The sequence below is a fragment of the Leptonychotes weddellii genome, chromosome 8 (genome assembly GCF_054177405.1).
Source record: "Leptonychotes weddellii isolate Sample4059 chromosome 8, ASM5417740v2, whole genome shotgun sequence".
NCBI classification, from domain to species: Eukaryota; Metazoa; Chordata; class Mammalia; order Carnivora; family Phocidae; genus Leptonychotes; species Leptonychotes weddellii.
Window position 1 is genome coordinate 41485624 of NC_138376.1, and position 19124 is coordinate 41504747.

At 36.3% G+C, this 19124-nt stretch overlaps 1 protein-coding gene across 14 annotated transcripts in view; it reads left to right on the forward strand.

Moving 5' to 3' along the window:
* The window catches only part of MLIP (muscular LMNA interacting protein), a 245731-nt gene that overhangs the window by 192518 nt on the left and 34089 nt on the right, over positions 1 to 19124 (forward strand). For 8 of the 14 annotated variants that reach the window (XM_081828434.1, XM_081828437.1, XM_081828432.1 and 5 more), the window contains 2 exons: positions 2635 to 2763; positions 18594 to 18797. The exons of 1 other annotated variant lie outside the window; for it this stretch is intronic. In XM_081828434.1, the coding sequence (XP_081684560.1) occupies positions 2635 to 2763; positions 18594 to 18797 (333 nt within the window). Of the gene's footprint in view, positions 1 to 2634; positions 2764 to 4070; positions 4359 to 18593; positions 18798 to 19124 lie in introns of those variants that run through there. 5 more of the 14 variants (XM_081828438.1, XM_081828440.1, XM_081828442.1 and 2 more) reach the window with 2 other exon arrangements.

The window sequence follows — 19124 nt, forward strand, 5'->3', positions numbered from 1 at the left end:
TAGAATCTGGATCTACAGGAGAATGATAGTGTCATTATCCGCAGTGAGTCTCCAAGGATTTTGAAGTTGATTTCAAAGCATGTGAAATGGTATGAGCAAGGTGCAGAGGCTGCCACGAACATGATTTGTCCATGTACCATGGTTTATGGAGAGTGCATGAGGTTCAGAATTGGACCACCAGTGTTTGATTTCCAATTTGACCATACTGACTAAATACTGAGAGATAGTTAGGTGTGGAGGTTATGGTTAAAGTTCATAGAATGGGAAATATGAACATTGTCAAAGGCAAACTATGCCTAGTCTTCTTTTGCTTAGAGTTGGCTTCCATGTCTATAAAATACTCTTGAGTGACAACAAGTGAAGGTGCAGGAGAAAAAATAGGGCTGGAGGAAGAGGTGATAAATAGGGTGTGAGAATCAGGGCAACTATACCAAGGCCAACTAGGCAAACTAGAATGAGGAAGACTCAGAGACTTCAGGTAGACCAAGCCTACGGACAAAATCCAAGAAAAGAGCATGTGGGACATCTGATAGAGTAGAGGCAATAGGGAAAGAATTATTGTCAAATTATCAGACAACCATCAAATTCAGGAAATTCATAGGAACTAAGGAGCATAAAGGCCGGAACAAAGGCAAACATGAAACATCAGTAACCAATTCTGATACTGAATATCCAGAAGAGTGTCTTTGCTGGGTCTCTCCCAAGAGAGAAGATCTGAGTGAAAGTCTCCAGGCGAGGATAACCCAAATCATCAGCCTGCTAGCAATACAAGGGTCAGGTAATCATGTTGCTCTGGCAGAGGGATTCTTTTAGCATATCAAGTGCTCTGGGTCAGATTTCTCCTCTCTGCTTTCATCTTTTTGCATACTACCACCAAACTTAGCTCCTAAAGCTCCATGTTGGTTTTAGAACCTGGTAGGCCCTGAGTACTAGAGTTGTTGTATTGATTTCCTACCACACAAAGGAGCAGGAGAGAAGAAGGTGGTACAGGAGTTGGAGAAGGAAAGGGAAATGAAACAGAAAGTCAAATGGAAAAGAGAGACAGGAAATCTGGACAACTTAGGATCATGGCCCAAATGTCAGGCATCTCCCTTATTATAGGTGGTTGTAGAAATCAGTAGCTGCCTACGCTTTGTTCTTGTGTTGAGTTTACTGGAGGGATACTGCTCTCATATGTATACTCAACTGTGCAACGTCATGCATAATTGGATGTTACTTGCTCATTTTTCCCTCTTGAGAGAAATCAGTGTTTCTTACGTGAGAGATATTTCTTAGCCTGGGGACGATAGAGACTTTTCTCACTCTGTACTTCCCCAGTTGGCATAAATATGAAAGACAACTGGGAAAATATCGATTGAAAGAAGTATTGCAGAGTGGCATTTATTCAAGCTTCAAAATATATCAGGTGGTTTATAGAGCAGAGAGATAGATGTAGTCCCTTAAGGCTTGAGTTGTGAGTATCAGCATTTACTGAGGAGAGCTAATTTACTATTTTCTGAAAGGAAATGGGGTGGAGAAGAATGATTACGGCAAAATGCTTAACCAGGAAAAGTGGCACTTTTATTGAATTCTTGTTTGGGATGTTTTTGTAAACTTATCAATCATTTTGTGACGTTTTACAGTGTAACGAGTTTTTGGTGTTTGTGAAACATCACTCTGAAATTGCCCCAAAGTAGATTTCTCTCTCTCTTTCTCATCAAGCTGACATTGGGTACAAGTTTATGAGTCTTGAATGACTAGTCTATTAGCTAAAACTCTTTTGGTTGCAAGTTACAGAAGTTGTAAGTTTTAAAAAGCAGGAAATCTTGTGTAAAAGAAAAGGAAAATCTCAGGGAGCCTCAGGACAAGAAATTCAGCGGGGCCCCAAGGAATGTTTTAGAATTCCATTCTGGAAAGCCCCCGAGTGTCTCTCCTCCCTAGGCTCCCCATGCACTTTGCTCTCTTTCTTGATCTCATCTGATCTGCTTTTTATGGCAGACTGAGGGCTTTCCCATAGCTTGCAAATTGACATATTATAATTTCAATCTTCCCAAGTAATTGCAGAGTGGTCTGAATTACTATTCCACATTCTTGGAAGAGAAAATCTGGTTCTACCTCCCTACCCTCTTAGGTCAGAAGGCCATCCCTGGTTTCATCAGACATAGTTTGAACATGGCTTCAGGAGCCTAGCTCTGTGGATGTTGGGGCATGGGGGTTGGTTTCCAGAAAAATAAATTCTTAAAGGCTTGGTGGATTGTGCCAAATTCATCTCTGCTACCATGCCTGGAATTAGAAAGCTGCCTGCCATTAACGATGTTCTCTGTAAATATTTGTCAAATGGAATATTTATTGACTGAAAGCACCAGTGAGGATATAGGAACACATTTGGCTAGATAAATGAGGAAGGTTTTTGCATTTTGAACATCTTGATAGTAGATCTTTATGAGTTAATTACTGTAAGTTAACTTTAAAGTTATATTAGTGAAAATCATTTGATTTCTAGGCTGCTTTTATGTATTGGTAAAATAATTTTAAAATTTAAAAAATTATAAATTTTTGTGAGAACATTTGAATGACTTAACAGTACACATATTCACTCATTTTAATGCTGTTTATTTCTTTATTTTTAAAAAATTTTATTTAATGTTCATGAAGACTAAGCCTGGAGTAATTCGCCCAGTACCTGTAAAATCCAAAATATTACTGAAAAAAGAGGAGGAAGTCTATGAGCCCAACCCTTTCAGTAAATACCTGGAAGATAATAGTGACTTCTTTTCTGAGCAGGTGAGCATAAATAAGAGAAAATCTTTGATACTTTGATAAATAACTATATAAAATATGGAGATGCCTCTATGAATATAGTATGTATAAGAAAGTGTTTATTTGATTGGAGTGTCCTTAGTAATAAGAAAAGGTCCATTTTTTGCATAATAAAAAGAAATTCATATATTCCCAGGATGATATTTTGTTTGAAGTATTTCAAATTAAAAAAAAATTTTTTTTCTACCTTATGCTGGTAATGTTTTGGGAACCAAGACACTACTCTCCATAAAGAAAGATATCATGCAGTCATTGGTTGCATGGGTCATACAGGTGTTGCATTATTATTTCTAAATTTCTGCTTTACTTTGAAGAGATGAAATATTTTAGATTTGATATATTAGCACATTTAGCAAAATATCTATTGTATGGCTGCATAGTAACATAGTAGAGATGATACGAACCCGTAGACTGAGCAGTAATAGGGGATAGGGGCTTAAGATATTTAAGGCTTGGTTGGTCATTTGTTTTATATGTAAAAAGAGTGTACTATCTTCCCCTTATATATCCTATATGTTGGAGGGGGTATAATGGGAAGTTGTTGATGGTGCTTTATAAGCTATTTGGGAAACATGAATATACACATTTATGCAATATAAAAGTCCATAAATTATTTCAGAGAGAAACTTTGCATCTTTATTTGTCCTATTAAGATGCAGCAAATAGGCATGGGTTGTATATTTTATATCTCAAATACTATTACATGGATAAACAATGTAAGCAATCCAGAAACCTTTCTGAATGCAACCAAGGCAGGTATTATAGATCACCACCCTTGGTGATCTATAATAAAATACACTTATGAAGGAATATAAGGTGATATACTCCTTGTAAATTTTACTTTGAAAACAACTAAGAATATTCTTGAAACAATAAATTACATTTACATTTGTGAATCATAAGGAATATCTTATCTGCCACGTATTAGCTCTATAAAGTCTTTCTTTATTTTCATCATGTATAAAATGAGGTGTTCAGGTCAGGTACTTTTTAAGGATCCTTCCAATTCAAAAATCTGTGTTCCTTAAAATCTAAGAGTAACCCTGATTAGGTCAGAAGTCGCTGTGTAGCCTTGAAGATGTTCATCATAAATACTTTCTCATGATTTGTTATAGTTTTTATCTATAAAGTGGAGATATGATTTTGATAAGTTAAAAATTTTTAGATGGCACTATCATTGAATATGATAATTAGAGGCAATTATTTTCATTTTATAGGATAAAATACACTCCTCAATTTAAATTAAATAGAGAAACCTTATTGATTTATAGGACTGTCTTCACTAATTCCACATGCAAAAGAAATGAAAATTCCTCTTCAGAAAGCATATTTTCATCATCAACAAAAAGCACTTATTAAATATCTACTGCTTGTGTGACACAAATACTTTAGAGGCTTACTATGACATTTTAGGCTGTATGGGATCATTATAAAATAATTATAAAAATAATGTAGTCAAATGACAAAAATGCCAACAGCTAAAATAAACTTCACATACTATCTATGTAACTTACATTCTTCAAAATACAATCTAATACTGTAAAATAATGACTTTGTTCTTTTATATTAATATAATTTCAAATGTATGTATTTTACCTTAAATAAAATTCATTTTAGAATCTGAAGGTAGATCTATCACAATTAACTGTCCTCGGAAATGATAAATTCCATTTTCAAATTTAGGAAATTCTTGTCATTAAAAGGAGTTGCCATTTCTTTTCCCTGCTTTTCCTGACTAACAGCAAATTTAAAGCTCTATTTATGTTCAACATAAACCTATGAATTTCCAGATAATTTGTGGAAAATTTGAACTCTTTTGCAAATACGGAGGTGCCATAGACACAATTGTACTTATATTGTTTTTTCAATCAATTTATTCTTGTCTATATCTCACCTTTTATGTGGAACATGGGAAGTAAAAGGAGTCTGCAGACTGTCAGAATTGAAAGAAGTAGAGCATACTACTTAAAAGTGAATTCCAAACATTCCCTGGTCTTCCTCATTAACCTTGCATGAAAGGGAAAATATAATAGAAACTTGGGGTCACTGCACAGGGGACAAGTACATGTACTATCAACGAGTCTCTTTATGTTGAGTTCTAACTACCATCTCAGTGTGTCCAGAATCTGCCAGGGAGAAAGATATCAAAGACACCTCGCCAGGGTAGTTGCTTAGATCTATTTGAAATATAAATTGAGTAATAACAGTTTATAATCTCAGTGTTGCTACTTCATTAGAACTTGAATAGCAGAGAGCGTACTCAAGTTCACTAGTCACCATTGTAGTCTCCTTTGCTGCTGCCACAGAATAAATTGAATGGTTCCAAACTCAGTTGATCTCACCCACCCATGTAATGGAAAATTCTTTAGCCAGACATTTGGGCCAAATTGAAGCAGCTCACATTCACTAATCTGCCTTGTACTGGGGACAGTTCCACATGACAGGAGATGTTGGATGGGATTGTTAAGTCAATAAATTTCCCCTAACAGCTTCACTGCCATAAAATATGATTTCAAAACTCTCTGTTACAAAATGTCAGACACTAAAGATGTTGAGAACAGAAGGAAATGTATTTACTGTAGCTTAAGATACAAGCAGGCGGCCTTGTGAACTGATAATGAACTGAGAATTTGCCTGGAGACAGTCTCTGAGTACTAAAGCAACTAAAGTTTGAAACTAAATGCATAATCAGGTAATTGAGACTTATTAATCAACAGCTTTTACATCAAAATGGCATAGGCCAGGAAGCATCCATCTATATTAGATGGATTTTGTAACAAAGACTCTTCAGAATGAAGCTTATGCTATTTTGAAATTACCTTTACATCCATTATTGTATCAATTTGTGGTCCTGTTGACTTATTGCAAAATATCCTCACACTCCATATTTGGATTTAAAAGTATGGTGATATACTTTGAAGCATCCCCTATTGATGATCAAGGTCACAGTTGGAAAGTAATTAACAGAATTGATTGGACAAGTGGGCATCCAGAGGACATTGAGGCTTAGAAAATCAATTCACTGATGAGAATGAAGATACTTAAAGAGCCCACTGATTTTTAGTTTGTCTGACTACTTGTGAGTTGGCAAAATACATTGATTGTTTTCTGGTCAGTTAGTATATCTAATTAGATAAAGGTGATTTCTTCACTTAAGATCCTTGATTTAATCAAAATGCAATTGCTAACCTCAGTTATATAAAATGTTACATAAAACATTCTTTCTCTTTATAAATTAGTAATTGAACCCATAATATTAAATATGTCATTTTCTTCTGAAAGCCTTAGAGAAATGTATAAAAAGAAAGGATTTGGACAGAATTTAAGAGGAAATATTGTTATTTCATCTGATTTTCCTGGAAATTTTTTTTTTTTTTTTAGTGTGAAATAACACTTCCTAGCACGTATGCCTCTTGAATTTTATTTTCCTTCTAAATTTGCTTCAATAAGCAAAGGAACATGTTTTGTGTGAAAATGACCATTTAGTGAATTTCCTCCACACCACCGAGAACATAAAAGGGTAACTATAGGGAATTTTCTTTTTTTTTTTTTGTAGTATTTTCAGTTTTTCTTTTCTTCTGATTTTTCTGAGATATCTGACTTCCCTGCCAAACTTTCTGTTTGACCTTCAACTCTGATGATTACATGGGTGACTTTCAGATTTCTATCTAATTATTCATCAAGTTAGATTTCTACTGCGGCGCTCATCTTCACTTCCTTGTGTCATGTACATGTTCCTATTCTAGAGCAAGTACTCACCTTTGTCAAAGGTGGAGCTGACAATACTGCCTTTTATTCTGAATGACTTCTGGCTTTGCCATAAATTGTTACTTTTTCAACAATTGTTTCTCAATCAAGTCAGTTCATTCTCTTTTGTCATAAAATTATCTTTTATCATTGCTAACCTTTTATTAAGAAATATTTTTCAGCTTAAAATGTTTAACCTTTTTAGGTCTAGAAGTGATTAAGTGGTTTTCCTGAATTGTTTTAAGGGGAGAGAACTGAAATGCCTTGTGTTACATTTCTTATGTTTTGCCAGGTTATTTTTGTTTATTTGAGTAATGAAATCTTTGTGAGTTTTTTTCTTTTTTCCTTTTGTCTTCCTCCCTCCTTTCCCCCTTCCTTTCTTATTTCCTTCCTTCCCTCCCTCCTTTCTTTCCTCCCTCTAAATGTAATAGACAATTTATCATAAACAGGTACTATACTACATGTAATAGTTTATCATCAACATAATAAACTGTTTTTTTTTCTTTTTTCTTTTTTTGACATTGTCCTGTAGAGACAATATTTGCTTTTTCTCTAGAATATAATCAAATAGGATCACCTTTCAAACTTAAGAGTTCATCTCTCTCTCTTTTTATTTTTTATTTTTTGGCTTAAGCTTTCCCTTGACCTTGTGTAATTATTGAGGTTGGAAGATTGGAACTGGAACTGCGGTACAGGGTTTTAATTTTCTGTGGCAGTTGTCTTCAAGCTATGGGAAACTTAGTTTCTTGTCCCCCTTTCCTTGTCTTACATAGGGTAAAGTATTTAAGAGATTCTTGCTTGCTTTAAAACAAGCAAACAAACACTCAAAGAAGACCCATTGCCACTTGGATCATAATAGGTAGAATTATTCTAATAATTCTAATAATTAGTTAAGCAACTGAATCCTAATAATTAGCCAAGCTCTGAAGCATTAGTTGCTTTAACAAATATTGGTAGATATGCGGTATCTTACCATACCCTAATCTATGGGGAAACAATGACAATCTGAACGTTTTATGCAAATGTGTTCTTCAATGTTTTGTTAGCTCATGATGTCCCTATCTATCTCTATTTAAGAGGAATGGCACTGCCATATTTAGAAGCTCTCATGTAAATTATGCTCCAGTTTTAAGATAAGGTCTTGTTAAAATTAAATATTGTATATTAGTTTCTTCTGAGAAGTATTAAACAACAGACTGTCAAAAGAGAGAAGGTAGCTGTGTAAAAATATTTTAAGTAATACTCAGAGTAACTGTTATTTAGCAATTAGAAAGTTTTATGTGTTGGCAAGGAAAAATATACATTCTTACGTTTTACTTCACAGAAGTCTCTATCCCAAACTTGTCCTTGAACTCTGAGTCAAGGTCAGCCTGTACATAGAACTGTAGGTGGTACCAATCACTTGCCTCTGGCATGGTTTGTCTTATGGTGTGTAAGAGAGTTTTGGTAAAACTAGCACTCCTCTCCCAGGACACCGACTACAATACTACCCTTCCTCCCTCCTTACACAGTGTCAATTCTACAACTACCTTAAAATGACTTATGGTTATTAATAATGTTTAAAAAACCAAGAACTATGGGCCCCAAATGGTTTCATTTAGAGTTCTCAAACCTGTGCTTAATACATAATTGATTTGCAGTTTCTACCTCCCCTGGAAAGGCAGTCTTTTCTTGTCAGTCAAGAGTTTTTCTATCTGTGCCAATGAATGCCTCCTGGGTCTTCTCCACCCACCAAAGAAAGAGGAGGTAATAATCCGCATGATAAGACACCTGGCTTTCCACCCTGGAAAGCCACCTCCCTTGGAACAATCCCTTTCTTTTGCTAATTATGTTCTTGCCCCACCCTTCTACAAAACCCTCCATTTTGTCTTAACTCCTCAGAATGCTCTTCTACGTGCTGATGGGGTGCTACTCCGTTCATGAATCATTTAACAAAGCCGACTAAATCTTTAAAATTTACTTGATTGAATTTTGTTATTTAACAATAAAGATCCTTAGGAAATGCAATCAGAGTGAGAGGCTTGTGATTTTTCTCTTCTCTACTGGATAATTTTCTTTGACCCATGAGAAGGGGAATCAAGGTAGAATGCATAGAGGAAGACACAGTGAAAGTTGGATGTACTATTTGAATATAAATGCTGATTGATGGTTTGAAACACATTATACTCTAAGCATTGGGGAGATTGTTACTTGTTTTTTTTTTTTTTTAAAGATTTTATTTATTTATTTGACAGAGAGAGACAGTGAGAGAGGGAACACAAGCAGGGGGAGTGGGAGAGGGAGAAGCTGGCCTCCCGCTGAGCAGGGAGCCTGATGCGGGACTCGATGCAGGGGGCTTGATGCGGGGCTTGATGCCGGGTTCGTTCCAAGGACTCTGGGATCATGACCTGAGCTGAAGGCAGACGCTTAAGGACTGAGCCGCCCAGGTGCCCCAATTGTTACTTAAAGTGTGGGTGAGATTAGACAGACTTTGTTGGCAAATGTAAAGGTCACAGCAAGATAAATAAAGCTGAAGATGAGTTATGTGGAGAGAGTTGGAAACCTCTTTTCTGTGATCTAAGATAAAAAAAAAAGGTAATTTAGGCAAAGAAAACAACAAATCCAAATGATAGGAGCAACCAAAAGAATGCATAGGAGAGAATGAAGCAGAGAGATAAAGCTGGTAAATAAACTGGTTTTTGAATTGCATTAAAGAGCCAAAGACAGCCTGAGAAGTCCAGCACATGGAAAACTCAACTCAAGCTGGTGAAGCAGGTCATTACAGTAAATATATGCGAAAAATAAAATGTATGGAATACATTACACAAGTGTACAAACGTAGTTCTCTTTATTTCGAAGGCTGCATGGAATGGAAGATCTGTAAATCTGTAAATTCAAAATTGGTGATTCCTTAGGAGAGCTGGCAGGTTTTTAGACTTTTTCAAACTAATGTTCTAATCTCCAAATACAGACATCCTAAGAGAAATTTAATCTCTTGCAGCCAGACCATCCAAATATCAATTTGTCTTATGGACCTTTAGGTGTTTAGCATTTTTTTTTTTTTTTTACCTTTGCTTTTCCTTCCTATTTTCCTTGAAAATAGAAAATTGCATTTGGCATGGAAATACACAACTCACCAGGGACTGGATTGTCACTTATCTTTATCTGGTAGAGTTGAGAGGCTTAACATATTTTACCTGTTCAAATAAAGCAAGCCTGTATGATATTTATTCCATTGGGTAAGTTCAGAAAAATAGAGGTGTTTTTTTTCAATCTTTGGCTAATCCATTTCCAGGAAATGTTAGGCTCTCCTGAATTGCATTTGGTGGAAGGACTGGCCTTTTGCAGGATATTGTAAGGTCAGGCTAGCTCACCTCCCAATTTTAGAACCCTTATCCAGGCAGGATCTGATAAGCTCATTCATTCTGAGGTATAATTGAACCAAAGGAAAACTAGAGTGGCTTGGTTTTGCGGAAAAAGCCCTCAAGTCTGGATCATAGTCACGAAAGTGTGATTAACCAGCTCTACGCTGTGCGTTTGTGAATTGTGAACGTCATCCGTGAAGAGAGAGAATTGGGCTAGTCCAGCGGTTCTCAACTGGGGTGATGTTGGCTCAAACATTACTGGTTGTCGTAACTGGGGATGCCACTGGCTTCTAGTGCGGAGAGGCCAGGAATGCTACTCAACATCCTACAAAGTACAGGACAGTCTCGCACAATGCAGAATTATCCAGCCTGAAATGTCAGTAGTGCTGGAGTTGAGAAATCCTGGACTAGACCATTTCTTGGCTCACTTCCAGCTCCAAGAATACTATGACTAATGAAGCTCAATGCTACCCCTGCCAAGACATTTTAGTTCAACCGACAGTGACTAGGTATCTTCTTTTTGTGCCTTAACTATGAACTTTTCCGTATTTGATTTGTACGAAGGAGATAAATAAGCCCCGATTTATGGGATTTCCCACATACCATGTAGCCTCTAGCATACCCTTGTTTGTTAAAGGGCATGCATTTTCATTGGCACCAGGTAATTCAGGAAAGTTATGGCTTCCCCATCTTCCTATACATTTTGCCCTCATTCTTGTATTTCCCCAATTGTTAGGTTTCAGGAGAATCAACTAAAAAATAATTTTTTTTTTTAAAGAGAAATTTTTGAACATTAGGCAGTCTGTATGAAAAATGCATGCTGTTGGATGAAGTCATTCCTGATCCTGGGCCTTATTACATTTCTGCAAAATGAGAGAATTGTACAAAATACTTCTGATGGTGCCCTCTTACCCTGAAATTCTGTGTTTATGTTTTTAAATACTATTGGAATATAATAATAAATGTTATTATTAAATATTTAAATATTATTGGATGATATTCCTCATCCTTAGATGATTCAAAAAAGGAAGAAAAGGAGCAAGTGTGGCTCAGGTCATAATGTTTGGAGAGATGGAAAGTCTTGTAATCTACTGTGTAGGTCAAAATCATAACAATTAGTCCCTATTCCCTGGTATGTGGTCCCTGCAGTTCTATGGTTTCCTGATGTTCATGATGAATGGTGTTGCTGCTTCCCTCCATGGTCACTCCTTTCTCTCTACTCCCAGCATTCAACCCTTTAACATTTGTGCCAGGCTCTGGAACATATATGGGTGACTGTATGGGAAATCGAGCAGACAGTATTCCTGCCCTCATAAAGCTTAGGTTCTAGTGGATTCTACATATTTTGGACCTTGGTCTCTTTCTGTTAATCTTAACCTTCTCTGTAAACTTCTGTAGTTCCTCATGTGAAACTGTCCACTACACACTCAGGCTACACACACAATGGCCCAGTCCTCTGGTCCTCTGATCCTTTAAGGGACTTACTGTGACGGCTGGTTACTGGAGTCTTTGATTCTTCTGCTTCCTGCCAAGGAGAGAAACCATATGATAGAATGCAATAGAAAGAACATAGATTCTGTGTAAGCCTAGGAACTCTGAACTTCAATTTCACCCTAGAAAAAAAATGGGGCTACTCATCCCATTTCTAATAGTACCCATACTGATACCCATTCATGATTACACAAAACAGTCACTGCAAAAGGGCTTTGGACACTTGAAAGGGAACACACATTTGAAATGTTTATTGTTATCATTTCCTTTAAAATCACTATAATTTTGGAAGGAAAGGTTTGACCCCTTGCTAAAGGGTCACCAAATATGTTCTCCTCCCCACTGTTACGAGAAATCACAGAAGTCTCTTTTCTATATTGCTTTTTGATTTCTTCAATACAAGTTGCTCCCCTCTACCAAATACATGTCTGGTGTCAACCTAAGACAAGAATTAAACTATGTGTATAGAAAAAATAAAACTCAGCATTTTAACCCTCTAGTGCCCACTGTGATTGATTATGACATATTTTCTCTTTTTTTTGCCATCACAGTATCTTCCCAGTGGCATCAGCTCTGTGAGGTTTGCTGTTAGACAACCACAAACGCTAAGCCCTAACTATTCCAGAGCCTATCTTGCAAATTGTATTTGAATCATTTAAAAGCCTTTTGGGGTGAAGGGGATTTGAAAAAGCTAAGCATATGCTATCTCTTTTCATACTTCACGTGTTTGCATTTTTTGGTTCAAAGAAGGATTTGAAATAGGTAAGTGTGGCTTTAAGTATGTCTGTTTTTAAAATGCATATGGATTCTTCAGAATTAGGGCTGATAAACAAGAAGTTATGCCATATGTTCAAAATTAAGAGACCTACTTTATCTTGGCTTGATCTTGGTGGAACGTAGATGATTACCATCTCTTCTTGGTAATTTGGGGTTTCTGTGAAGGTATCTGTAAAATGTTGATATGCCTTTGGCTGAAGGAGTCACTGGGTATGATGTACCTTGTAACTGTTCTTGACTTCAGGAACAGGGCGTTGTTTTCAACTTGAAACTGTAGCACAAATGCTATCATTCTGGTTTTAAATTGTTATAAGCTCCAGGCAGGAAAGGAAGCTGAAAATAAATGCTGCATTTGAAAGTAAGTGTTGTTCTACCAAAGAGGTAGAAGAAGGGAGAAAGGATGGGGTTAAAGGCTCCAGTAATTTCACCTGGTGATGCTGTGAGTTTCCAAAGGCACAAATCTCTACGTGGTATGAAGGGGAACAGCGGGAGCGAAGAGAAAGTGGATTTTCACCCTTTACTTCTAAACCACGGGAAAGGGGGTCACTTTAAAATGCCAGGATGGAATAAAAGAGTCTTAGATGTGCAGACTTTAATGAAAAGAGCCCATAGTGCCTTAAAATGCCCTTTGGTGTTGCAGTGAAAACAGCTTTTGAAGTTAAATAGTTTGACTTGATGGCTGAGCAGAAAGGAGGCTTTTTTTCTCTGGTGGAGAATGCAGCCAATATGGCTATCGCATTAATTTTCTGATGTCACTGTCAATACTTAATTCTGCAGCGTCTCCAGCTTTCTTAATAAACAGAGCTAAGTTAATTTATTCAGTGCATATTGGCTGCAAAATTTTCTCTAATGAACAAAGGTGTTATTTGCTTCATAAATTCTTGTGTTAAAGAACACAAGTTTTTCAGGATATGATATTATAATCAACTAAAATAATTCCTTCTTAAAAATCAAGCTCCTAAGTAAAGCTTATTTTATTTTGAAAAATTTGTCCTAAGTATTTTTATATTAAAAAAGACAATTCTCAAGTAAGTGAAAAGCAGTTTAAAGCATTTTATTTAGAAACAACTGTGGTAACATATCTCACTGATAGAAACATGTATGAGACAATTTTATGATCCCTGTCCTTCCCTCAAAAACTAGAACATTAGAAGATTCATCTATTGGATGCAGAAGCAGGGTAGATGATGTTCATTTCCAGGAATCATTTAGAATAGTGATCTCCAAAGCAGTATCTATCTACCTCAAGATAATTCATTGGGGTGGTGGTGGGGTGCAGGTCAGACATGATAAAGATTTTATTAATGTGGTTTTTTTTAAAATATAAAATAGGGTTCCCACACACTATTACCTGTGGGCCAGATCTGGTCCACCACCTGTTCCTATAAATAATATTTTATTGGCACTCAACCATACCTATTCATTATGTATCATCTGAGGCTGTTTTCATGCTACCATGGTAATTGCGACAGAACATCTGGTTTGCAAAGCCTACTATATATCCTAAGTGGACCCTCACAGGAAAAGTTGGCCACCTCCTGACTTAAAATTATAAGAAATATTTTAAGCTTTGCTGATTTATATGGATTTACATCGGTGTCCTTTGTAAGTCCGAGTGCTAGACAGTCACAACTCATATATATTTTAAGTGAGATTTCCTGGTAACGTGTCAGCTCTCCAGTTTGGTGCAGTGAACAGAGAGCCCTCAGATGGCTATTCCTTAAACCTTTTATCTTTAATCGAAGTTCATGTGCCTAGTCGGACATATGATTTATCACATTAACTATTTTTAATTAAAATAATCCACATAAAATGAACAAGTGATTTTGTTTTAAAAAAATCTCCTGCAAAATAATCTGGATTGACTATACCACTACTAATATAGGAATAAATAACAAGAAATGGCAGTGATGATGTCATACCTATATCTAGTAAAAGCTTGTTAACAGGCATATTGTTAATTCATTATTCATATTAATATACCTAGCCCTATATTTATAGTTTTGCCTTGAGTTTTAACTAATAATTGTATTATGGCATCATAAGATATTTACAAAGTAGGCGTCCAGGACCTGGTGATGCTGGGCAACTTCAGGAATGTTTAAAGACATGAGGTACTCACTATTATAATGTTTAACATTTTGCTGAAGTCAATGATCAATGTCTTTTTTGAGGAATATTCATAAAGGAAAAATTAAAAACCCAATTTAATTGGAAACATATATATTCTTCCTGCTGCAGAAAACACTGTAAAGTAATACATAGAAAACAATAGAATGGGGGCGCCTCGGTGGCTCAGTCATTAAGCGTCTGCTGTCAGCTTAGGTCATGATCCCAGAGTCCTGGGATTGAGCCCCACATCCGGCTCCCTGCTCAGCGGGAAGCCTACTTCTCCCTCTCACACTCCCCCTGCTTGTGTTCCCTCTCTCACTGTGTCTTTCTCTGCCAAATAAACAAATAAAATCTTAAAAAAAAAAAGAAAACAATAGAATGATGACTGAAATTCATTCCTTTGTATCAGATACCATTACAAAGTGCATTAAAAACATTCCTGAATATTTAAAACAGGAAGTAGTGAGCAAATTTAAAAAAAAATTTTTTTTTAATTTACTTGACAGAGACACAGCAAGAAAGGGAACACAAGCAGGGGGAGTGGGAGAGGGAGAAGCAGGCTCCCCGCGGAGCATGGAGCCGGATGTGGGGCTGGATCCCAGGACTCCGGGATCATGACCTGAGCCAAAGGCAGACGCTTAATGACTGAGCCACCCAGGCACCCTGGAAGTAGTGAGCAAATTATACTCTATTGCAGTTTTATTATGCAGTTAGATCAAAATACAGATTTAAAATAGTCTCAGTGTATGGAATTTGGTTCTACACATGAAATATACAAGTGACATTTTGGGGACTTAAAAGAGAAATAAGTCAGAGAAAATGTATTCTTTAAAGTAAGTGACTTCTTTGTAATAAAATTACAGTTCTATGAGAAAATTGTAAAGGTATAATCAGCAGTAGGATGTATAAAATAATTGTGGGTGTGAGGTTGAAGTTACATCAATATCCATAGATAAACTCTGACAAGATGTAGATGCACGTGCACACACACTGTCTATAGAGAGGGCCTGTTATATAGATTACATTTATATATCATCAAGATTCCTATATATAGTAATAGAAACATAAAGAAAGATGTGTGTGTGTGTGTATCTTTATAATAATGAGATAGAGAAGGACCAAGAATATCTTTTGAATCATTTGGAGGTTCTCAAGTTATTTTCTGGCAAAATATTTTAAAAAATGACAAACTTCCAGATGCATTATGACTATTTGGCTTTCCTTGCCACCTGTAAATTGAGAAATGTGCTTTTCAACAAATTTTTTATTAAAGAGGAAATTCAAAATAAAATTTCTACCTGGAAGAAAAAAAAAAGGTAATGGAACTATTGTCTATTAGAACTTATGAAATACAGTCAAAATAGTCCCTGGAAGAAAACTCATGACTCTATGGTTAATGGATAAATATGAGAATAAAAACAAATGAATTAAATATTTGACTTGGAAAATTTAAGAATAATAAAATATCCTGTGCGTAAGGAAAGCAAGGGAAATTAATTTGTAAGAATTGACAAAAGAAAACTGGAAAAATTAAATGTAAGGGCAAAACAAAATTGTCAACTTGCAAAGGTCAAAAATTTTCTTCTAATACTCCATTTCCCCCCCACCCCCCAGGAAACTCCTTTAGGGACCGGTAAATATGAGAGGAAACCAAGTAAGACATGGCATAGTGGAAATAGGAGATCGAACATAAGAGATAGGCAAAGAAAATATCCAAGATGATGGTAAAGAGAATCACAGCCTAACAACTTATACAAAGCATAGAAGACAACTAGCACAAATCAGAACAGGTGCCTCAGGTGACATATATGTTAAGGCTGTCACCACCAAGAATTCTTTCACCTTTGTACCATATTATCAACCAAAGTGATCCTGGCCAGAATTCTTAGCTCTCTATGGCCTGTCCAAGTGCTGATATGATTCTGCTCTCCCCTCCTTGCCGAGTGTCCAGGCTTGACCAACTCCTGAGATATGGAGTTTGGCTACAGAGAGTGTAGAAATATGAAACATTTTCTGTCTGATTGGTTAGGCCTTAGCCCTGCCGGATTCCCCATCTAGGGAACCCTCTGTTGCCCCTGGATTACTACAGTCTTGGCTTCTGACATACTCACAATGGGTTCTTGAACCCTCCCAGAAAAGCTGAAGCCAGAACATTAACCAGGGCCTGTTCTGCTCACCTTTTCCTCTCACCTTTTCCTAAGCACCGTCAACTGTCAATTACAATGCTGCCTTTTTCTTACACAGCTAGTCTTTGTGTTTGCTACTCGGTTTTCAGATTAACCACGTTCCACACTGATTAAGAAATGTAATGAGTTGTTGATAAAATAATGAAATCATTGATTGAGAAATAAAACAAAATTAGAATATATTTCAATCTAAAAGCTATCTTTAACGGGCAAATACTAAAAGTGTTCCCTTCAAGGTGCACAATAATGTGACTGTTATTTAATGATATTAGTGGTAGGGACCAATGGAATTAGACAAAAGAAAGGAATTAAAAGTATGAAAACTGGCAAAGAGGAGGTAAATTTATCATACCACTAAGTATTTGATATTTTGGGTGATATACTTGGAGCTTCCAAGAGAATTAACTGGATGACTATTACATCTGTGGGGTAACTCAGTAATGTGTCTTGGTAGGAAATCCAAAGCATTCATGTACTGACATAGAAATATGCCAAAGCTGTTGTTAAGTAGGGGGTGGGGGGGAACACAAACAAATAAGATGCAGAATGTTGCAAATAGGATGTTATCTTTTTTTTTAATAATAATGTGTGCTTGTCGTGTGTATGTGTAAAATTATTTGTATTTGTTTGATATGTAAAATAAACACTTGCAGCACAAACAAGAAACTAGTTACCATTTCAAAGTACAGAGGCTTATAATCTCTCATTTCTACAAACTTAAAAGATCTAGAATTATAATTTTCTAATCTACTTAAATTTTCTGAGTTTTTCTAAAGTAAGTTTTGAATCTAATGCTTAAAAAAAAAGAAAAGAAAAACATCTACTGATACAGCAAACACATTCAACGTACATTTTAGGAAGCCAATCAGTGGTTGAAAAGTACATGGTATTGGCAAAATGAATTAAATTTACATTAAAAATATTAAGTGTCAGTTTTAAAGTTGAATTTACTTGCTTGCTAAATATAATTTTGAACAATGTATATTATTTTGTGCTAAATTTCCATTTCACACAAAACCAAACATATTAATTCATTGCTTATGGAGCCAAAAAATGATAGAATACAGTTTTGAACTCACAAAAAATATTATATTCCTCTGAAATTTCAGTCATTAATGCATTAAGCATCTACCATATTATGCATCGTACTTGACTCTGAGGCCACAGAGTTGAATAAAGCAGGTTTCATTTTATAAGATTCATGTCCTGAAGGGTTTTACTATAGGATAATCACTATTGATTTATTTCCTTACATTAAAAATTTTAGAAATATAAGAGGTGATATATCTGCAAAAAAGTGGCCCTATCTTTCATAGATATATACATATACAGGACCTTTCTGCAGCCTTTTTTTTGTAGGCTCAAGATTTCCCATTGATGTGGCTTTCTTACCCCCATTCCTGGCCTCATCCTGTGGGTCCTACTTCCTCAAAGTCTTTGGCATTCATCCACTTTCCAGGTTAAAGACCCCTCCTAGGGAAGGCTTCATTTCCTCTCCTCTCTACACTGCAACTCATCTGTGCGCTCTTTCCAGTTTCTCTCCAAAGCTGCACACTGCCTGGAAATGAAGACCTCATACGTTCTCTCCAGACTCACCTCTCCCTGATCCCTTGCGCATACTCAGCCCAACTTGACAACTTACCATGCCATGAATTAAGCCAACGCTTTGGCCCCGTTGCTTGCACATTGATATCCTCTACAACAGCTTCCCCTGTATCCCCCATTTCTTCCACACTGAATCGCATGTACTCTAAAATCAACTTTCGCTGTCACTGTCCTCTTCAACAAAGACCTTTCTAATCTCATCCTATCACCTTTGGGATGAGCGCTCACCTTCCTCAAACATTTCTCCTCTCAATACTTTCAAAAATAACAACCTTGACACCCTTCAGGAGACCCTGCAGGTGCTTGTTTCATTCTGCAGAAAAGGCTGGAGGAGGGAGACTGACAGGAATTACTGAAAGAGACAAACAATACACCATGAAAGCAGGTGTCTTGCGAGGGGCCCAAGTATGAGCAGAGGTTTCCTTCTTACTAGTAAGAGATTCTAACATAACGTCTATCATATTTAGACTTAATTCCAAGTGAGCTTGACTTTCGTCCACTAACATGCTCTTTATACCTTTCTTCTCCCCAGGATGTGACAGTTCCTCCCAAGCCTGTTTCTCTCCATCCTTTATATCAGCCTAGACTCTATCCTCCTGCTCAGTCCCTGCTGCCTCCACAGACCCTCTCACATGCTGACTGTCTTACCCCAGGACCCTTCAGTCATTTGTCCTCCTCACTGAGTGATGAACAGAGGAATTCTTATACCCTGTTTAGCGGCAACACATATAATAAGGTGAGAATTCCCTGCTGAGGTGGGAATTGTTCTTTGCTGGGAAGCTTCTTTATGCTTAACTTTTAAAACTTGAGCATAGAGGAAACATATATATTAAGAATATTAAATATTTGTGTTAAAGCCCATGACCTTACAAAAAGATAGTAATTAACCTTGAGAAGTTATTCAGTATTTATTTTTGCTTTCAAAGTCATTTCCTGATTTTCATTCCTCATTGTTTAATGTTCTAACCCCAAGGTGGAAATCCCAATAAATTTTCTGAAACCTTACAAGATAGCATTATTAATTTATCTTTGAGTCTCAGTTCAATGTTCTTTAAAAAGCTTC